This window comes from Oryzias melastigma, linkage group LG14, assembly GCF_002922805.2.
Source record: "Oryzias melastigma strain HK-1 linkage group LG14, ASM292280v2, whole genome shotgun sequence".
NCBI classification, from domain to species: Eukaryota; Metazoa; Chordata; class Actinopteri; order Beloniformes; family Adrianichthyidae; genus Oryzias; species Oryzias melastigma.
In genome coordinates, this window is record NC_050525.1 from 15,662,607 (window position 1) to 15,681,916 (window position 19,310).

Consider the following 19,310-nt stretch of genomic DNA (forward strand, 5'->3'; position numbering starts at 1 on the left):
CTCGTGCTGTTCTAGGCTTGTTTACATTAAAAGTGGGATCATCTAGACCCCACAAGACAGCATCCTGAACTTTTTTATTTTCCAAGGATTTTTTTATTTTCACTGGTGTCCGTGGCAGACATAAAATCCTTTCCGCCTTTGTCATGGGAGGGATCACACATCATTATAAGGGTGGGGTCATCTGGACCCCATAAGATGACACAATGGTTATGGACTACACATTAGTTTATTTGACACTTATTCAAATATTTACATCAGAACCTTTGGTAAAGGCATGTATCCAGTACTTTGTTTTTATGCTGAGTAGATTTTTTTGTTTGTTTGTTTTTCAATTGACACATGACATAGAAAAACTATTGAAGTGACAAAAAAAAATTATTTCAAGTTTTAAGAAGTAACAGAAGTGTTGCAGATGTTGTGATAATTCATAACTATTTACAAAATATGAGGAAGAATGTAACACAGATAATGGGAAAGGGTAGATTAAATTTAATGTACTGTACAATGAAATTATAGATTTGTCTCATTAGTAACCGTTGCAATACAACTGAGCAATTTATCATGTAGACGTGAAATGCACAGTTATCAAATCTTATTCAGAACACTTGACTTTGCAAATTCATTTCCGAATAAAGTGAGATATGACATCCATGGGCAATGGGAAAACAATGGTGGAGTTCTTCTCTGCTGCAATGGTGTTGAGAGTCTGCAAGTAACGAAGCTGCAGAGCTGATGGAGACTCTGCAATGACGAGGGACGCCTCCTTTAGGGCGCGGGATGCGTTCATCTCACCCTCTGCTGCAATCACCTGTGAGGAGAGTAGGAGCCATGAAGTCAATGAAAAGCCATGATTTGTTACTGTAACGGATGTTAGAACCATTATGTGTTGTACAAACAGACCTTTGCTCTGGCCTCTCGGGCTGCCTCTGCTTCTGCAGCCATGGCTCTCTGCAGTTGATGAGGAAGCTTAACATCTTTAATCTCCACGCGCTCCACCTTGATTCCCCAGTTATCTGTGGCTTCATCCAGATTGGACTGAAAAAAGTTAGAAAAACACTTATCTGAAAACTGTGATTTCACAGGGAGGCACAGGGTAAGCGACTGTTCAAGGGGACAGAGGGGAATAATACCGGTAGCTAAGCTTGTCTCTTCTAGTTTTGATGCCTACACACTAGTCTTGTTTTGTTGAGTGTAGCCTAAGTTTGTTGGTCCAGACCAAATATGTTTAAGGTGGTTCAAATCCAGTCCTAAACCTTGCTTTTGATCTGTTTTCAGACTGCTGTATACTGGACAGTTCTACTCCAAACCATAGCTTGTAAATAAAACAACACGACTAAAAATCTCTTCGTTCATTGGCCAGGAATTACTAGGGTGGGGCAAAGCAATGGGACAAAGAATTATAGAAGTCCTTCAATGCAATCCTTGATGGCATAGTTTATTTATTCAAACAACCAGGATCCCAGTAGAGCCTGACCCAACATCTCATCTCATACAACTTAGGTCAAATCTCCAAGCTCCATACAGAACATGATAATGGTCTAATTCTCCAAAAAACATGTTAACCAACAAATAAAAGCCTCAAATATGCTTAAAGCATGTTGTTACAACGAACATAATTGGAAATATCAAAAGACCCATCATCTCTGCTCAGCCAACATGGTGGTACCAAGTTTTTTGAGTCCCAATGCCCCCGTCCAGTTAGGTCGCACTATCTCAATCCAAGACCCAAAGGAGGTCCCGCCAAAACAAAGGTGTTTGTGGGAGCTTAAAACATGGGAAACTTGTTAAGGCCAAGGTTTTTCCCTGACCAGTTTTGAACATCTGTATCAACGTCAGGCACAACACTACTTTGGTACGGTATGGTAGTTACTGAGATGTATCACGTTAAAAGTAGTTTTAATGAAACCTGCATTCATCCAACTAAATTCCAATGAGTTCCTGTGCCTCACTGTTGCTCCACTACTGTGTTTACATCCTGTAATGACTGGCTTCAGTGGCCATTTCAGTTCAGTTATTGTGCTCCGAGCATGGAGCCTATTCAGACTGAGGAAACTCAGAGCGAACCAAAGCTCAGTCTGATTGGAAACTAGTCAAGATCAACTTGAAAGATGGGTCAGGAACTCCTTGGGTGTATTCAGACTGAAACTTTGTACCAGATTATTGGGGAAAACAATCTTTTTCACTCTAAGTGAACCAGATCTACACAAGAAAATACAGCATTGATTTAGAAAAAAAATAGGGAAACAAATGTGTTCAAACATCAAACTAAGCTTCTAAAATATATTGACCTTTAACAGAACAAAACCAAGACCACACTTGTACATATTTGAAGATTTTCGTACCTGCATGCTGTGAGCAATGCCTTCCCGATCCGACAAGAGCTCAGCGAGGTTCTTGGTACCCAGGACGTTTCTGAGGGTGGTTTGTGCCAGCAGTCGGGTGGAAAAGTCGGCATTAGACACGTTGGCCACCGAAGCGATGGGGTCACTGACCCGGAAGTACACCACACCATCCACACTCACAGTGACGGAATCTTTGGTTAAAATCTGGAAAAGGTTAAATTGTAGAATGAAATGCTGCAAGTAGAACATTTCTTCAAAAGTGTAACAACGTCACTGACCTCTTGAGGTGGAATGTCAAATGAAACGGTTCGCAGATCCACTTTAACCAGGGAGTCAGTGCATGGCAGGACAAAGAATATTCCTAAGAAAAAAGAAATATAAGGAATATTTTTCTAAAAAAGCGAGTAATGAAATGCTAATAGTGATTGAAAACAGAGATGAAAAACTTTCCCACCTGGTCCTTTGGGTTTCTTGTCTATGATGCGACCCAGCCTGAAGATGACGGCTCGCTCGTACTCCTGAACAATCTAGAATACCACAAACAGTATAACCTCAGCCCACATGCTTGTTTGTTTCATTAGGGAGTTTAGATGTGGTGCACTTAAGCCCACTCACCTTCAAACAGAACCAGATGGTTATGGGAAAAAGAAGAACTGTGAAGAACCCAGAGAGGATGACGATAAACCATCCAACGCATCCCAAAGAACCTGTCCTTTCAGCTAAAAAAAAGAAGAAAGATGAAAAATGAATGTTTTGACTGCTTTATGTAAAAAGGAAAAACAAAGACTATAGGGAAAAGAGCATCACTTACCAAAATAAATAAATATTTTGAGTCTCTTCATTAAGGAACAAATAAAATTTCCTGCTTTTCTGTATCTAAAACTTTATTAGTAGCTGTCAGGACAGATTTCAACATCACAGAAAATTACTAGAAAAACAATAAAAGGTTTAGCAGGTGCCAATGCATTTTCATAAAATTATAAGCCGATGTTGCATATAAATAATCGCATAAATGGGAAAAATAGTCAAATGTTTGCCTACGTAACGTGATCTGAGAACCTGCTTGGACAATAGTCATTACAATAGGAGTGGCTCTGTGTGTCAACATGCCATAGCTTCCAGAATTAATCATTTTCTTTCAATGTAATATAAAACAAAACAAATCATGAGGCTTTTTCAGCAAATGTTTGACACTTTTTTCATTATGTATTTTACATACAAAAGCAGACAAAAACAGGTTTTTTGTGAGTTAAACATTAAAAACAAAACAAGGAAGTGGCTTTTAGGAACTTTCACGGTTCACTGAAACTCATTACATAGGAATAGAAAACCTTTCATTGCCTCACATGATGTGTTGCAATTGGGAAGCGTGTCAGGCGGTCCAAAACCTCAAAGTCTGATTTTACAGTGATGTTCTGCATTAAGTGTCTTAGTCAAATTAAAGATCTACATCAAGAGTTCCAATATAAAATAAAGTGTGGACAGGTGTCTTTTTTTAATGCAAATTCGGAATAATTTACATGCAGCCACTGCAGGTCGATAACTGCTGTTAGTCCTTCACACACACATTGTCACATGCTTTCAGATGGACTTATCTCTATGACATGTGATTTCTGTCTCCACGGCGATGCACTTATGCTGTGTCCCGTGAGTCTTCCTTTCCTGTTTTCTGTTCACACAGGTGTGCTCTTATCTTCCTGTGAATCCCAACAACTATCTCTCTCATTCTGTCTGTAGCTATTTTTCTTTTTCCATATACTCCATTATTTCAATTATGTCTCAGATTAAATATCTTTTAAAGTTTCAGATAATTCTTGCTACCTTTAATAATAATGATTCTAACTTAATCAGAAGAAAAAAGCATTTGAACTTACAGATCAAAGTATCTTTGCTTTCTTGTCTTCTCTTCTGGCTTTCCATCTGGTCCTCCATGTCCATATACCTCCTTTCAGCCGGTAATGTTCCTCTGAAGTGTGTTGGGAGTTTATTAAAGTGTGGCTGATGAGAAGGAGGCTCCAGCCTTTTAAAGCTGCAGTCCTGCCATATAATATGACTCAGTGCAGAGGTGTGGCTTTGACCCCAACATGTGCTTAGGTAATTTGCAAATGGATAATTTTCAAGATTGCAAAACAGAATATGCTTTTTTTTTGGTTTATGATTTGTTGAAGTGGAAAGTCTTGATGATAGTCTACTAAAATAAAAATAAAAAATCTGCTTTCACTGGGACACCAGTGCAGTCTCATGCAGTTCAGTCCAGCAACTCTTTTATTAAATCTACTTTTATCGGTCAGTTATTTCTAATATTTCAACCCTTGAGCTATCCTATATATGTTGACGCTGGGAGTTGGATAACTTTGTTTTTCAATGATTTTTGATCTTCACTGGTGTCGGTGGCAGACATGAAATCCTGGGATGGATAACACGTCAATGTAGGGCTTGGGTCATCTGGACCCCATAAGATAGGTTAATATTACAATATATTGGCTTAGAATATACTGCTTGTTTATATTTAAATTACATTGAGAGGTGGAATCATATCAGTTGAATTATGGTAATAGGAAGAGACAATATCCGATTCTGAGAAACACAATACGAGAAACATGCATTGACTGTACATGAAAACTGGACCAAGGGACTGTGATGTCATCCAAATGACTTACTTTTGGCTCCAATGATTGGAAGTCAATTCAGTTGCCATTTTTTGGCAATACAAGTGACACCATGTTGGAGCTAGACGACATCATTAAGCAGTGATTGGTTCAAATCGTTTCTATGACAACCACTCTTGCCAATCAAGAGGGAGCATGTTGGATGTCTCTACTAGTTGAAAGCGGGTTCAAGAAAATCCATCTATCAATATGAGATTATTGAGGCATCTGATCGGTCAGTTTATAACTTGCAATAAAGAAAAAATATTATATAAAAAAATGATAGAATTATGAAGAACGTGTTCAAAATAAAAGTAGTAGTAGTAGAATGACTGAGTAATTGCTGTTTATTTCTCTGTAGAAATCTTGGAGCCAGTGGGTACTTCCTGTTTGGAATCCAAAGGGGGCGGGGTCACTCAGTTTTCATACAGTCATTGGAAACACCTTTTCTTATAATGGATTGTTTACGTCCATCAGCAGCTGAGTGTCTTCAGAAGGCACTTTATGCACCAATGGAGGAATCTCCAAATGGATTAAAGTGCAGCGTGGTTGAATGAAAGAGCCTTTCAGTGTAGAAGCTCACTGATTGATCAGCCAAATTAGAAAAGCGCTACATAAACGCTGTCCCATTAACCATTTCTTTGTGCATCTCTATCTCAGATAACAGCCGTGTTGAGATGGACAAACGATTTGCTATCGATTTAAAAATCCCAGCAGTGGTAGCTAAAATGGGGTTGACAAATGGAAGAAAGAATCTTCCTGTTTTCACAACCCAAATGGCGTCAAAATAAGGAGTTCACAGGAAGTCTGTATATGTTTAATAGTTAATCTTTTTTATCTTACTTATTTGGAAAATGTTTTTAATGTGAAGCATTTGAATATTCTTTATAGTTTTTCATCATCTTCATTTTTTTTAATGATGCAGGACTTAGTTTCTTCTAAAGTTTATTATTAATGTACAGAATTCAGGAATATTCCAACCTTAAGGAATTTCACTAACTTCAACAGGCAGTATTTGATTGAAGGCTCCGACCATTTTTAAATAGTCAACTAGCTTTATCCAAACACACTTAAGATATTTTTAAATATTTTAATAATTTCTAAGTTTTTTTTTTGCTCTCAAAATATAGTACTAATAAAATCTAATAAAGAACCTTTTTTATTCCAACGAAAAACAAAAAATAAAAATGAATGACTGTTTTAGTAACAATTAAATTTTTCAGATGAGATTGTTGAAATATGTGGACAGGAATGACAAAAATGAAAATGTAGTGCCCAGGTTAAAACTATTTAAGCATGATTATATGCCGTTTTATTTTTTTGGGAGTAAACTAAATATTTCCATGTGTAAAAATTTCCTTTGACAATAAATCCAATGAAGCCAATAAAGTTCTAAATCCACTACTTTAGATGACTGGAAACATCTCCAGTGGAATTTAGTCGTAATCAACATGTGACTGATTGTATTCTGTGTTGGGACATAACATGGACCATATTGGTTAATTTTAACCCACAAAGACTGTAAAACCTCCTCTAAGACAGCTGGATCATGCACTGCCAAAGCCAAACTGAAACATGTTTTTAAGTACATTTAGATTAAAATAAATAAATCTCACATAATATATTTTAGTAATTTTATTTAGGTGACAGCCAAAGCATCACAGACTACAAGTACAATTATATCTATGACAACCAGAAGATTACTGGAGAAATATAAAAAAAAAATCAATAAAAAAACTTTGGAGGACTATTCTCCATCAGGTCAATGTTACTATACCATCCCTCACACGACTAATGTATAATTCTAAGCTGCTGCAAACTTGAAATGTTACTACTTTGTTTTTCAAGCCCGTCGTTTTTGGAATATTCACAGAGGGAGTTTCACATCCTGCTGTAACTGAGTCTGCATGTCATTTTTGTTCATTTTGTAAACATGCTAAATGTAAAATCACAGCAAACCGCCCCAAAAAAGTAACTGCATACAGTAAAACTGTTAGTCAGTAAAATGTCACAGTATAGTAATAAATACAGAGCAATCCACTTTTTCCTCTTTAGTGAAACAGAACGTCGTGATACAGTTCAGAATTCATACATTTCATTATACAGCTCATTTAAACAAAAAAAAACAGGGAGGTCAGGCTAGCAGACTAGCAAAACAACTATTTTCAAAAACCTAAAGTTTTTAACGAGTCGTGTTTAAACAGTCACATTATTTTCTACATAAAATAATAGAAACACGAGCCACCTCCACCCAAACTGAAGGGTAGTGCTGGTTGTAATGGATAAGTCTTTCTGTAAAACACCAACCATAATGAATTCAGTTTTCTTCAGAGTTCCAGGGCAATAATGTGCTGTTTCTGTGGGGTAGGGGGGGTGTCTGCTTCACTGCCAACCCAGCTGGGGGTGGAGTCCTGGCTGGAGTGGGAAAGGGTTTCCTGGACCTGGGGGGTAGTTGGTAAAACTGTTGGCTTGAGCAGGAAAACTTTCCAAAGCGGAGGTAGGATGAGCCTGAAAGAAAAGAGTCCAAAGTTAAACAGACTAGAGGTTAACGAGGTTCTACATTTATCCTTTTACACCGGAGCCTTAGTTTACATTCTTTTCAACTCTGTAATAGTTTTTGCAATGAACGTACTGTATTTTCTGTTTTATAGGGCAGACCGGATTATAAAGCACATCATCAATGAAAGCTCTATTTTTGAATTTGGGTCAAACTCCGTTCAAAGTAATTCTGGAGCTATGTCTGAATTCCCACCCTACTCCAAGACTACTAAAAAACTACATAGTGCAAGACTATCTAGTGCTCTGGATTATAAAAGCAATTTATACACCATACTCACTACTTTGTTTTTTTTAACGGCATGTATGATGTCATCGATTTCACAAAGGAAAATCTAATCAATACAAGCACTTTACAACATTTATTTAGTGAGTAGTGAAGGAATTCGGACATAGCCTAGTACGTGTTTGTAACATGCTACAAGTTAGCCAAGTTAGAAGCATTAGTGTTTTTACAACACCTCTAACTCCCAACATTGTTTGCAACGAGTAAAAATCAAATTGATACTGCTAAAACAAACGTTACTGTGACTACAGTAACTCCCAAACCTTGGTAGCAATGCGTAAAAATAGTATTTGGACACCGCTACATGCTAGCCACGTTAGCATAGCCACAATATCTATAACTCCTAACTTTGTTTGCAACACATAAAAAAACACAGCCAAAACAATCTTCACTGACACTATGTTAACTTCAAATCTTGTTAGCAACACGTAAAAAACACAGTTGGATACCGCTACGTGTTAGCTGGTTTAGTGTACTCACGTTACCTGTAACACGTAAAAAAACTAAACTGATACAGCTAAAACAAATTCACATCCTTGTTAGTAACTCGGTAAAAAAAGAAAAAAAAATGTCTGGCACAGCTACACATTAGCCACATTAGCATGTTTTCAATATTAACTCACAAGCCTTGTTTGCAAGTTTAACAGATTCAGATTCTGAAAGAATGCTATGTACCTCTCAAAATCCCTTCAACATCAGTAAGAACAAGTAGAATTAATCCATATATAAGGCGATCCGAATTATAAGGTGGACTGCAGTTAAAAAAAAGTTTTTAAAAACATTAGCTTATCGCTAACACTCAACACTTTACAGTAGTAAAGTGCTTGCATGATTGATATAATTTCAGCTGATTACACTGAGGAGAAAAGCAGCTTTGCACCAAAATGCAACACTTAACCCTTTACATTACTAATGTGTCACATATCTGTGAAAGCCGATATAAATGGGCGCTTTTTCCCGCGTCAGAATCAGCTGCTTCATGTTGATCGCGTAATCTGTCAGTGTATCAAAGAGCGCGTGTTATTTCAGCATCACCGGCGGCATCTCTGGCGTTACTGGTCAAACTGTGAGTGTTTATACCTGCAGCAGAGCGGACTGCATGGTTGGGTTGTGGAGGCCTCCGAGTGCAGCAGGAGAAGCAGAGGGAGAGAAGCCTGCTACTGCAGGGAACGACAGCAGACCGGGGAAACCACTACTTCCTGGAGGCTGGAGGCCGCTGCCCAACCTGGAACAGACAGGAAATATTACTCACTGAAGTCCATCAAAGAACCGTGTCTCTGTTGGGCCTTTTTATTAGAATTTTAATACGCTTTTAAATAATAGGATGGATACAATTAAAAAACATTTAGTCTACGGAGACATAAAATAAGATCTTACCCTACGTTTCCAGCATTTTTTGTACAAACATCATAAAGTTTTTTTCTTGTTTAAAAAAACCCATTAAAAGATGATTCTTGGAAATACTTTCCACATTTTACGAGGTTAACAGGTCTGTCATAGTTAAACAGTTACTAGTAAATACTTCAGCTTAAGACTTACTAAGTTTAAGATATATTTTAGGCTTTGAGCTTAAAACCAATCTTTTTAGCTTAGCGTTTAAATGACTTTTAATAATTTAAGTTTTAATAATAATTATTATTATTTTTGAGGTGACATGTAACAGGAAAGATGCTCTACAAATAAAGGTGAATTTAAATTTAAGTCATTACATTAAAAACATATTTCACATCATGATATCCTAAGACTTTTTGTGTGCTTTTGCATCTATATTTTAAATTTATAAACCAAAAAAACATCCAAAACAAAACCCATAAGAACCCATGCTAACGTCAGTGTAACAGAAAAAAACATCAGAAATGTGTCTTTGGTCCACTTGGCTTGTGGAATATCCCACATATTTTAGTTTTCAGGAAAATGGGTTCTTAAGGGTTATAAAGTACGGCTCTACATAAAATATGCATATCTGCTTAGTGCTACACTCCCCATTAGTAAGCACATAAAGACATATTTACAAAGCAAACAAAGGTGAGGATTGTCTTTCCTACATTGAGTTCTTGACTTAAACCTACAGTTATCCTCTAGCAGACAACATACAGCCAACACCCTGCACTTTTTCTTTTTTTTAAAGAGGACTTTGTACTTTGTAGGTGCAACACTCGACTTATCACGCTAAACGTTTGTGGAAACTGATAGTCATGTTTTATGATGCATCTTTGTTTTACCCAGCTTTGAAAGACGTGGAAGTTTGTCACATGTTTGAACTATTATGTGCTCAAAATCCCAGATTACTGCCAGTTAACTTGATCAGCAGATATCAGGAAGTTGTGTTGTATGTTCCACTCATGAATCAGGACATATTTTATTGACTGCAGAGTGTGCGTACCCCGGCTGGAAGTTGGAGCTGAAGGCGGAGGCGAAACCTGGTAACACCGGGGACGATGCTGGGACCCCGGCTGCAGCTGCCTGCAGGGGGGCGACTGACGCCACCGACGACTGGGCTGCTCCTGACAGTCCCATCAGTGAAGACAACACGGGGCTTCCTGCACCGTGCCCCCCCGACACGCCCAGTCCAGCAAAAGAGGTGGGATTGGGACCGGGGGGAATTCCTGGGAATACAGGTGCAGAGCTGAGGCCTAAACCAAACGCGGAGGCTGAACTGGGAGCGGCGCTCGGAGCCAGGCCTGGGTACATGGATGTGGCGGGGTGGTTGGAAATGTTGGTTGAAGGAGCTGCTGTCGGGACAGCTGACGGGGAGGTCGCAGGGTGAGAGGAAGTCAGAGCTGGGAAAGGAGACAAGCCCGGATAATGCGATGGTGCCGGGCTGGAAGAAAGAGCTTGGAGGCCCGCTATGGCAACAGGACTCGGGAGAGAGACTTGAGGAGAGACAGAGGGGTGCGACAGACCCAAGGACCGCACAAGGGCAGCCTGGGCAGAACCTGACGCCACCAGTGAGCCAACGCATGGAGTAACAGAACGTGACGTGCCCTTAAAGGCTGAGGGGACGGGGCTGCTGCTCCCACTGTTACTCCCCCCTGAGTGTCTGTTCAGGGCTCCAGCAACGACAGCCTGAGCCTGGTGAAGGGGGGAGGGTTTGGGGCTGGGGCCGGGGGTGGAAGAGTTTGGATTTGCTGACGTGGACCCAGGAGTGAGAGGTGATTGTCTGGACGGGGTGTAACTCCGGATCACGGACCCGGGGGGGTTACCTGCTTGTTGATGTGTGGCAGAGAAGGGGGATGCTGACTGGTGGTCTGTAGACTGAGAGTAACTCCTCTGCTGTGCCGAACCGATGGAGTTTGTTTGGGGCGCGAAGTCTTGGCCGCTCCGGGAAGCGGCGTCTGTTCCGGAGTGGAAAGGGGAGGAGGAATACCTCCCACTGGGGACGGGGGTTCCACAGGGGGTACCTGAAGGGGTGTGGGCCTTAATGACGGAGGGTGTGGGTGTGGTATGGCCACTGGGGGTTTGGGGTCCTGCTTTAATCACAGACGGGGATGGGGCCGGAGACGGAGAAGGAGCATTGGGGTTGTGGGAGGGCACCATGCCGGGAAAGACAGGTGTGATGGGAGTTGTGGGAAGAGGCTGGGCGGGAGACTGGGGTGGGACAGGAGTGGAGGGAGTCGACCCGTGGGGAATAGGAAGAGGCCCGCTGTTGACTCCAGGTGTTGTGTTCTGTGGGTTGCCTGGTCTGTAACCTGGAAGGAAGAATAAAGTAGAAAATAAGAAATTACACAAAACAAATATATAGCGCTCTAAAATAAAGCATGAAAAGTGCGTAAAAATATATTTAAGCCAAGCAAAGACTTGTTTTGCTGATCAGAAATGGTTTAGTAAAAGTATTTCATTCTAGGTCATCAGAAAAATAAAGTTTGAGAAACCATAATCCGACATAAAAGTTAGGAAAGTTGAAGTGAAAGCAGGGGAGGCACAGCCAGAGAGCAATACTACAAACATGCACGTTTGATAAATAAATATTTGAAAGAATAACAAAAAACTACCCTTTGTTTTTACCTTTGGGGAAATTATTATTTTTTTATATATGAACTTAAATTTGATGGTTTTCATAAATCAAAGTTTACATGATGTGACTTCATCACATGATCATACAAACGTTAGTGGTCTTGAAACTTAATCCTCCCCAAAGGTCTTTTTATGTACAATTATGTTTTTAAAAATGCTGGCATGATTAGCAAAAAAGAACACAGAAAACAGTTACATTGTACTGATTTAAGACTGCCTGGTGTTTTGGAGCTCAATTCCCACTTCGATTATCTTTTGATCTATTGTAAAAGCTTTCCCAGGTGTCTTGTAGTTATGATTATGCTGATTTTAGCCCAAAAAATGAGTTTGCTCCTTATATAAAACAGTTTGAATAAACAAATACAATTTTAAACTTAATTTTCATCTCTATTTTGTATTATTTATTTTATTTATCTATCTACGCTTTTTTGGTGCAGTGCAATTCATGTGTTGTTCCTCTTTGCTCCAATTGTTTTTTTTATTACAATTATGCTAATTTTAGCCACACACAAAATAAAAAACATCTCGTTTTCTAAGACATAGTTTCTGCAGAATGATAGGTGCTACTGATAATGGATTAATGTTTTTTTTTCTTTAAATTTTATTACAAGTCAAATGAGAAAATGTTTATTTATATTTTTAGCCAGCTGTACAGCTCTAAGCTCCTTCACACAACCACTCGATATCGTCTCATAGTGCTTTCCATTACACAGCACAACATTACATTTTGTTTCCATGACGTTCTTCAGAGATCTGAATGGAAGAAGAGCATAATGTTTGTAAGGTAAGATGGAGCATCACGACAGCTGTAGTAACATAACAAGAGCCACAAAGTTGTGTAATAATGACGTGTAAATACAAGCTTTAATGAAAACCATTGACTACATTTTCCTATTAGTTTAATTGCTGATGTGTGTGTACAGCTATAGAAGAGCTTTTCCAATGATAACTCAAGTTCAGAGTATGACGAGATTCTTTTATTACCGTTTGTATTCATTTGGAACTATACACAGCAGATAAACACCCTGATAATAGTCTACTAATGAAAAATCATGATGTTTGTGTGTTTTTCCTCCCTGTATAACCAGATCTGCCACAAGCTAGGTTTCCACTTCGGTTTCTATTTCCATTTATAATATTTGTTTTTATTCATTTGTCATTTCATGTTTTATTATGTTGGGTGCAGCAGGTTGAAGGCGTTCTATGTGTTTGATAATTTCAATTAGAATTGTTTTAAGCCTGTTAAGCACTTAGCATTATTGTTGTATTAAAAACTGCTTCATCAATAAAGTTGAACTTGATTTCCAAAGAAATCAATGCAAAAATCGTCTTTAAAACTTCCATGAAGTAACAAGTGTTCAAATAATACCAGCCTGTGTTTAACAACAAAAAATGATTAGTGTAGATGTTTAACAAAGAGACATTTATTTCTTGAGCCTGAGATCTGATACCTGACATTATATTAGCTGCCGGTTAGCTTGTGCAGACACTGAAAAGATCTAGAAGTGTTCGGACCATCGTGGTGCACCAAAAAAAAACTGTAGTACTAAACATAAAAAAAAAAAAAAATCAAACTCTTGAAAAATGATGTTTTACATGCCACACTTTAACCACAAAAGGTCTCACTTGTCAAATTCCTTTTATTTCTGGGATAACATGATGCTAACCTGTACTAAACAACATTAACCTGACTTTGTGAGTGAACTGACATTAGGAGAGTTAATGTGAATAATAATGAAATGTGGCTGGATTTATTTTATTGCACAATGGTTGTATTAAAGAGGCTTTAGCGACATGATAGAGATGTATGTGAGTGGAAGCAACAGCAGAAGCTTTCGGAATTTTTGACATACAAATAATTTTAAATTCAGCACTTAAGATATCAACTAAATTGTTTTCAAATTGGTTGTTAAAATGTATATATTTATTTAAAATGTGCTCATCATTCCAGCATTTTTGTCACTCCAGTTGTATTTTCACTTACAGTAGTTGGGACTCTGCATTCAGAAAAGAAAGAAACCCGACTTCTCAAAGCGATTCGTGTTAAATGCCAGAACCCAGCGTAACTCCACAAAATATACCGTTTTTTAACATTCTGTTAATACTCAAGTTTCATTCTCAAAAGTCTTAAAAATTTTACTGAATGACCAGAAAAAAAAAGATGTGCTGCAGTACTTATGTATTGTAGAACTCACACAAACAAAAAACGAAACAGATTAAGAAATTAAAACTGAATTAAATAAAAAAATAATAATTGGGGCTTTGGTCTCATTTTCTGTCACTTTTTAGCATGTTGTTTGGGTGGTGTTGAACACCATGGATGGAGGCAAAAAGCCTTTACTGCATCTTAAAAACCCAGAGTTATTCCTGACATAGCTTTACTATGGAATCCTGGACATGATGTGAAAAACAAAACAAGATGTTCCCTCAAATTAATCTTTTGCAGCCACAAATTTGTATTTTGTAGCCTAAACTGGGATTTTATTTGCATTTTGTGAACACATTTTACCATTTTGCGGTCACAAGTTAGCATTTTTATCAGCATTTTGAGCAGACAAATTAGTAGGCTGTTTTGTGGACACAAAATGATCACTCTTGGCAAGAAAATACTAATTTAGATGTGTGCCCATTAAAAGCTAATATTATGTTAATCTGGGTCCACAAAACACTAATTTGAGCACACAATATATTAAATTGTAGCCACAAAATGCTAATTTTATACATCTGAATGCAGTACAAGGTAATACAATGCTAATTTATTGCCACAAAATATTAATTTGATTAATTTGTGCCCAGTAAATGCTAAAAAGCATGCTAATTATTGGCCACAAAATGCTAATATCACTGATTGGTGCCCAGTAAATGCAAAAAAAAAAAAAAAAAAAAGCTAATTTCTGGCCACAAAATGGTAATTTAATAGATTTGTACCTAGTAAATGCTAATAAAATGCTAATTGTTTGCCACAAAATGGTAATAAAACACTTAATTGTGGCCACAAAATACTAATTTGTGAAATCAAATACAAAGCTTTGCCCACTAATTATTATTTTGAGGGAGTAATTTATTATTAATTTTTGAATATAATGTCCAAGGCTACTTACAATCAAGACCAAAACAGTAAAGTGTACTTTTCTGGTCAATCAGTGAAAGCAAATAATATTCTTCACTAGATAAAAGTTATTGCCTGAGGGATGCAGGTAAGCAGCATGCTAGCGAGTTAGGCTGCAAGCTTGAGGGAGTTGTTCTCACACACACTCACACCGGCTCCAAATGAACCATACCTGCTACTTTGTGGGCAGAGGTGTAGGGGGGAGGGGGCACGTTGGCTGTTATTACCCCTCCCATAGAAACAAGGCCTGCGTTGTTGTACGCACCTGAGTAGCAGTTGTAAATATTAAAGGTGTCGACCAAACATTTTGAAACAGGAAATAAATAGATAATTCTTGTTATCACCCTTAACCCATTTTTTTCTTCAACTTTTCCCTCCATCTTTTCTCTTAAATTTGTGACAGGTACACACGAGGATTAAGAATCAGAAAAAGCAGCAGGAAATACGTGAAACTGTGTTTTTCCTTACTTGGTGCAATGGTAGCATGGGGTCGGCACGGTGGTATGGGGTAAGGAACAGGCCGATGAGGGTTGTAGGTTGAAGGAAACTGAAATGGGGGAAAAAAGTTACTTCTAACAAATGGGAACTTTCTAAAAAAAATGTGGAAAAAAGGGCATTAAAAACATGATTTAATAATAAATAAGCACTTCAAATAAGAAATTAAATACAAAATATTTTTAGAAAATTGATGAAAATAGGTAAGAAATATAAGACATTTAATCAAATATAAAAACAAATTCAACTTTAACCATTATTATATTTAAATAACATAAAGTCATAATTGTTTCTGTACAAAGGTTTTTGCCCGTTTGTTAATATAGAATGACTCCATAAACAAATCTTTATTTTTAGTAATGTAATTTTAAAAAACTATTTTTTTCATTTTATTTGGTGATTCTAATACTCATGCTTACAGGTTTAAATTGTCCTGTTATGCGTGAAGCAATTCCTTTTCCCTCTATACTGTTTGTGTCTTCTTTCTTCTCCCCTTCTTTCTTTGCTGGAGGGATTCCCTGAAATTACAAACAGACTCCATCATTAAAAAGCAATGAACCTAATCTGAGCAAGAAAAATATTTCACACATGTAAATTATTCCAGAAAAATCACAGAAAAATAAGATTCAATTCAATTTAAGTACACCAGTTGGAGCAAACATGTTCACTTTACATGGAAGGTCATATGTTAAAGATGAGTACTGAAAGAAAGCTATTTTAATGAGAGATTGCAAGCGAATAACTGTGCAGAGCATCATAACGCTGTTTCTGAATGTGGCTCTTTAATGCCGTTTCACTGTCGATTTCTGTTTGAAAGGATACCAAACATTGAAAGAATATAATAAAGAGTAGAACATTCTAAATAAAAATGTTAACAGATCTGCTATAGTCTGAGTGAGCGATGTTTCTAACAATTTACATGATAAGATAAAATATCTAGAAAGTCTACAGCAAATACTGAAGAAATGTGTCTTGTGACATCCCATCACTCTCCATCTCTTAAATTGTGTTAGACTTCAATATTTGACTCAAAGTAATATCAAAATGAAACTGAATTATCAAATCAGATCTTGCATGAACTCACAGGGAAAGTTCCAGTTACCAGGCTGGGTCTGCCTTTAGGATATGGATTTCCAGGTATCATTCCACAAGAGGAGATCATGGCTACAGGAGCCTTGCAGCCAACCTTACACACCTAACATAAAATAAGTATTAGTATTTTCCATCAAAAAAAGAAAAAAGAAAAGAAATGAGAGCACAGTAAAACTAAAAGCTTGTACATTTTGTGAGTTTGTCTGGTTTAATTGATTGTTAAAAATAAAAAATAGTATTCTGCCTTATGGACTTGATAAAAACGCATAATCAACTATGATAAAACATTGTTTATTTCATTTCTACCTACCTGCTCCAGTATCCTGCGAGCGCGCTTCTTTTCAGACAAATGTGTGCGAAACATTTCATCTACAGGATGATAATTCTGAGCATCTGAAATATTTCTGTGAAGAAACAGTAAATTTAATGCAAAAAGAACATGGAATTCAAAATCAAAGTGCTTGATTTACATGAATGCATTAGCGATGTAAAAAAAAAAAAAAAAACAAAAAAAAAAAACAGGTTTTGAAAGTGCACTCACAAAGCTATGAGTTCCAAGACCACAAGTCGATCCTTTGTAAAGGTGAAGCAGTTCAATATATTTGCAACTTCAGTGGTACGGATCGCCACCATTTTCTAAGAATCACAAGAAACAAATTTAAATTCAAGCAATTTTACTTTTACAAAAGAAATATATATATATATATATATATATATATATATATATATATATATATATATATATAAAACCTGGGACCTGAGCTCTGAAATGGTAGGTCACTTACATGCTGCAGAGCTTTCACAGCTTTGATCTGAGGTTCCGCCCATGAGAAGTACTTTAAAATGTCCATCACCTGCAGATATTAAAAATCGCTTTTATATCATCTGGTCCACAATATTATCTCAATTGACCTTGAATATTAAGAAAGTCAAACGATCCATTGTAAAACATAAAATTAGAGACATGCGGGACAACTAAAAGCAAAATAAGGGTACTGCAGTTTGAACATACCTGCTTACTAGAGAAATATCCATGCACCTGCTCAATAGCTCTGACCCTCTGATCAGTCAGGACGCACTGAAACAAAGAATAAAATATTGGCAAACCATAACTATGTAATGCCTCCGCATATCTAGTAAAATAAACTCTACCTTTCTTATTTCGTCCAGCACAATGTCGAATGCTTTATTGTCCATATTTTCTGATTTCAGAGGGAAACACTCTCCTAACAATGACTATAGTAACAACTTGAATTCACTGTTTATACCACAGGAGTCAAACACAATTCATTCGTTTGACTTTAGTCCAAAAATATTCGACTTAACTGCGGTTTTAAAATCAACTCACAATTTATCCACAACATAATTTAAATTAAAGAAGATTTGTATGAAATTACAGCTCCCTGTTTCACATTTGTCTTCGGCTAACAACAAGCTAGCAAGCTAGCAGCTACCTCATCCACAAGCACGATACGACAAAATAACAAAAAAGAAAAAGAAAAACATGAATTGGCGGTCTCTTTCACTTGAATTTGACTAAAATAAACAGTATGCTGTATCACAAAATCACCGGAACATTTGAAAATCAATGAAACACAATAATTAAAAGGTACAAATGCAGCTAGCTCGAGACAGCCAACGGCAAGAACGTCAACAAAATTGGACCCTTCTGAGGACGCCTATCTAAAAATTAATTCTATAGATTACAGTAAAAACAAGGGTCAAAAATCTGTCTAAGCTTTATCGTGTCTTTGAAAATAGTCATATAATAGCAAAAAATATTATTTTAAGTAATATACATTTATTCTGTGTCCCTATACTCAGTTTGAGGGATTTTGTACAGGCAACATCAGGCCATTTTTGAACACCGTACAGGAAGTAAATAGAAACAGGCAGTTTGGAGCTTATCTACTAGCTCTATTTTTTTAAATCTTGCTTGTCTATCTTATCTATATTTTTATGTCTCATTTAAACTTAGACCCTATCATTGCTAAGACCAAAAGTAAATTTAACCACTGGCTTCAGAGAGATTTAACTCTAAGAGGAAGAACTTTCCTATCCAGAGCTGAAAGGATCTCTAGATGCAACACTAGCTCTAAGTGTCAATGCCTCCACCTGTAAATCCATAGATCAAATACTTTTCAAATTTGTATGGAAGAATAAAACCCATTATATTAAAAATAAAGTCATTTTAAACTCCATAGACTTTGGGGGACTTATTTTTTTAGACTTCACCACTCTAAACTACCTTTAAAATTAATTGGATCAGAATTTTTTTTGTTAACCCAACTTCATTATGGAACTTTATCCCAAATTATATTCTTTCTAAACTTGGTGGCCTCTCTTTTCTTCTACAGTCAAACTATAACATTAAAAAAAAATGCGCATCAAATTAGTTAATTTTCCTAAACAAATGCTTCTAGCTTGGTCCCTTATTTACACTCATTCTCTCCCCACAACTTTCATATTTGGAATAATTGCAATATCCCTTTCAAAAGAAAGTCTTTATTTTTTCTTAACTGGTTTGATGATGACATATGTTAAACATCTTTTCAACTTAGAAGGCAATTTAATGTCCTATAATGAGCTCCTAGAAACCCACCACATGGTTACTCCTAAAGAATTTGTGATTGTTATGGATGCTACTCCTCAAGTACAGTTGATGTTGTTTAAGGGGAGCATATGTACTTCACCATGCATTGTGTCATTGTCTGAAACCTATGTGGGTAAATTATGGTTAATTTCCAGCCGTTCATCCAGAAACAAAA

General features: G+C 37.1%; 2 protein-coding genes across 4 annotated transcripts; both read right to left on the bottom strand.

Annotated features, from left to right (window-relative positions):
- Positions 1–207: 207 nt before the first annotated feature.
- Positions 208–4,349, bottom strand: stoml3b (stomatin (EPB72)-like 3b). Its single transcript, XM_024266702.2, has 7 exons — positions 4,217–4,349; positions 2,958–3,061; positions 2,797–2,869; positions 2,621–2,703; positions 2,343–2,546; positions 901–1,035; positions 208–808 (listed from the first exon to the last, which is right to left on the bottom strand). Exons 1-7 carry the CDS (start codon positions 4,278–4,280, stop codon positions 620–622), a joined length of 852 nt encoding a protein of 283 aa, XP_024122470.1. The 5' UTR covers positions 4,281–4,349; the 3' UTR covers positions 208–619.
- A 2,263-nt stretch (positions 4,350–6,612) lies between these two features.
- Positions 6,613–18,398, bottom strand: proser1 (proline and serine rich 1). Of its 3 annotated transcripts, none has more exons than XM_024266266.2 (12): positions 17,695–18,398; positions 17,563–17,620; positions 17,328–17,396; positions 17,084–17,178; positions 16,853–16,946; positions 16,535–16,645; positions 15,870–15,968; positions 15,424–15,502; positions 15,128–15,220; positions 10,216–11,521; positions 8,913–9,057; positions 6,613–7,498 (listed from the first exon to the last, which is right to left on the bottom strand). In XM_024266266.2, the coding sequence occupies exons 2-12, from the start codon at positions 17,575–17,577 to the stop codon at positions 7,373–7,375; spliced, it is 2,232 nt and encodes a 743-aa protein (XP_024122034.1). In that variant the 5' UTR covers positions 17,578–17,620; positions 17,695–18,398; the 3' UTR covers positions 6,613–7,372. The 3 variants fall into 3 exon arrangements, with proteins under 3 accessions (XP_024122034.1, XP_024122031.1, XP_024122032.1); XM_024266263.2 differs by having other exon boundaries at positions 17,555–17,620; XM_024266264.2 differs by lacking the exon at positions 15,128–15,220 and having other exon boundaries at positions 17,555–17,620; positions 17,695–18,396.
- Between the last annotated feature and the right edge of the window lie 912 nt (positions 18,399–19,310).

Excerpts from the sequence above, each read along its gene's own strand:
- proser1 (XM_024266263.2), bottom strand. The coding sequence starts at position 17,739 with ATGGACAATAAAGCATTCGACATTGTGCTGGACGAAATAAGAAAG. Across the intron at positions 17,397-17,554 it reads GATATTTCTCTAGTAAGCAG|GTGATGGACATTTTAAAGTA; the intron begins GTATGTTCAAAC and ends TAATATCTGCAG. Across the intron at positions 15,503-15,869 it reads TAACAGGACAATTTAAACCT|TTTCCTTCAACCTACAACCC; the intron begins GTAAGCATGAGT and ends CCCCCATTTCAG.
- stoml3b (XM_024266702.2), bottom strand. The coding sequence starts at position 4,280 with ATGGACATGGAGGACCAGATGGAAAGCCAGAAGAGAAGACAAGAAAGC. Across the intron at positions 2,704-2,796 it reads CAAGAAACCCAAAGGACCAG|GAATATTCTTTGTCCTGCCA; the intron begins GTGGGAAAGTTT and ends CTTTTTTCTTAG. Across the intron at positions 1,036-2,342 it reads GCATTGCTCACAGCATGCAG|TCCAATCTGGATGAAGCCAC; the intron begins GTACGAAAATCT and ends AACTTTTTTCAG.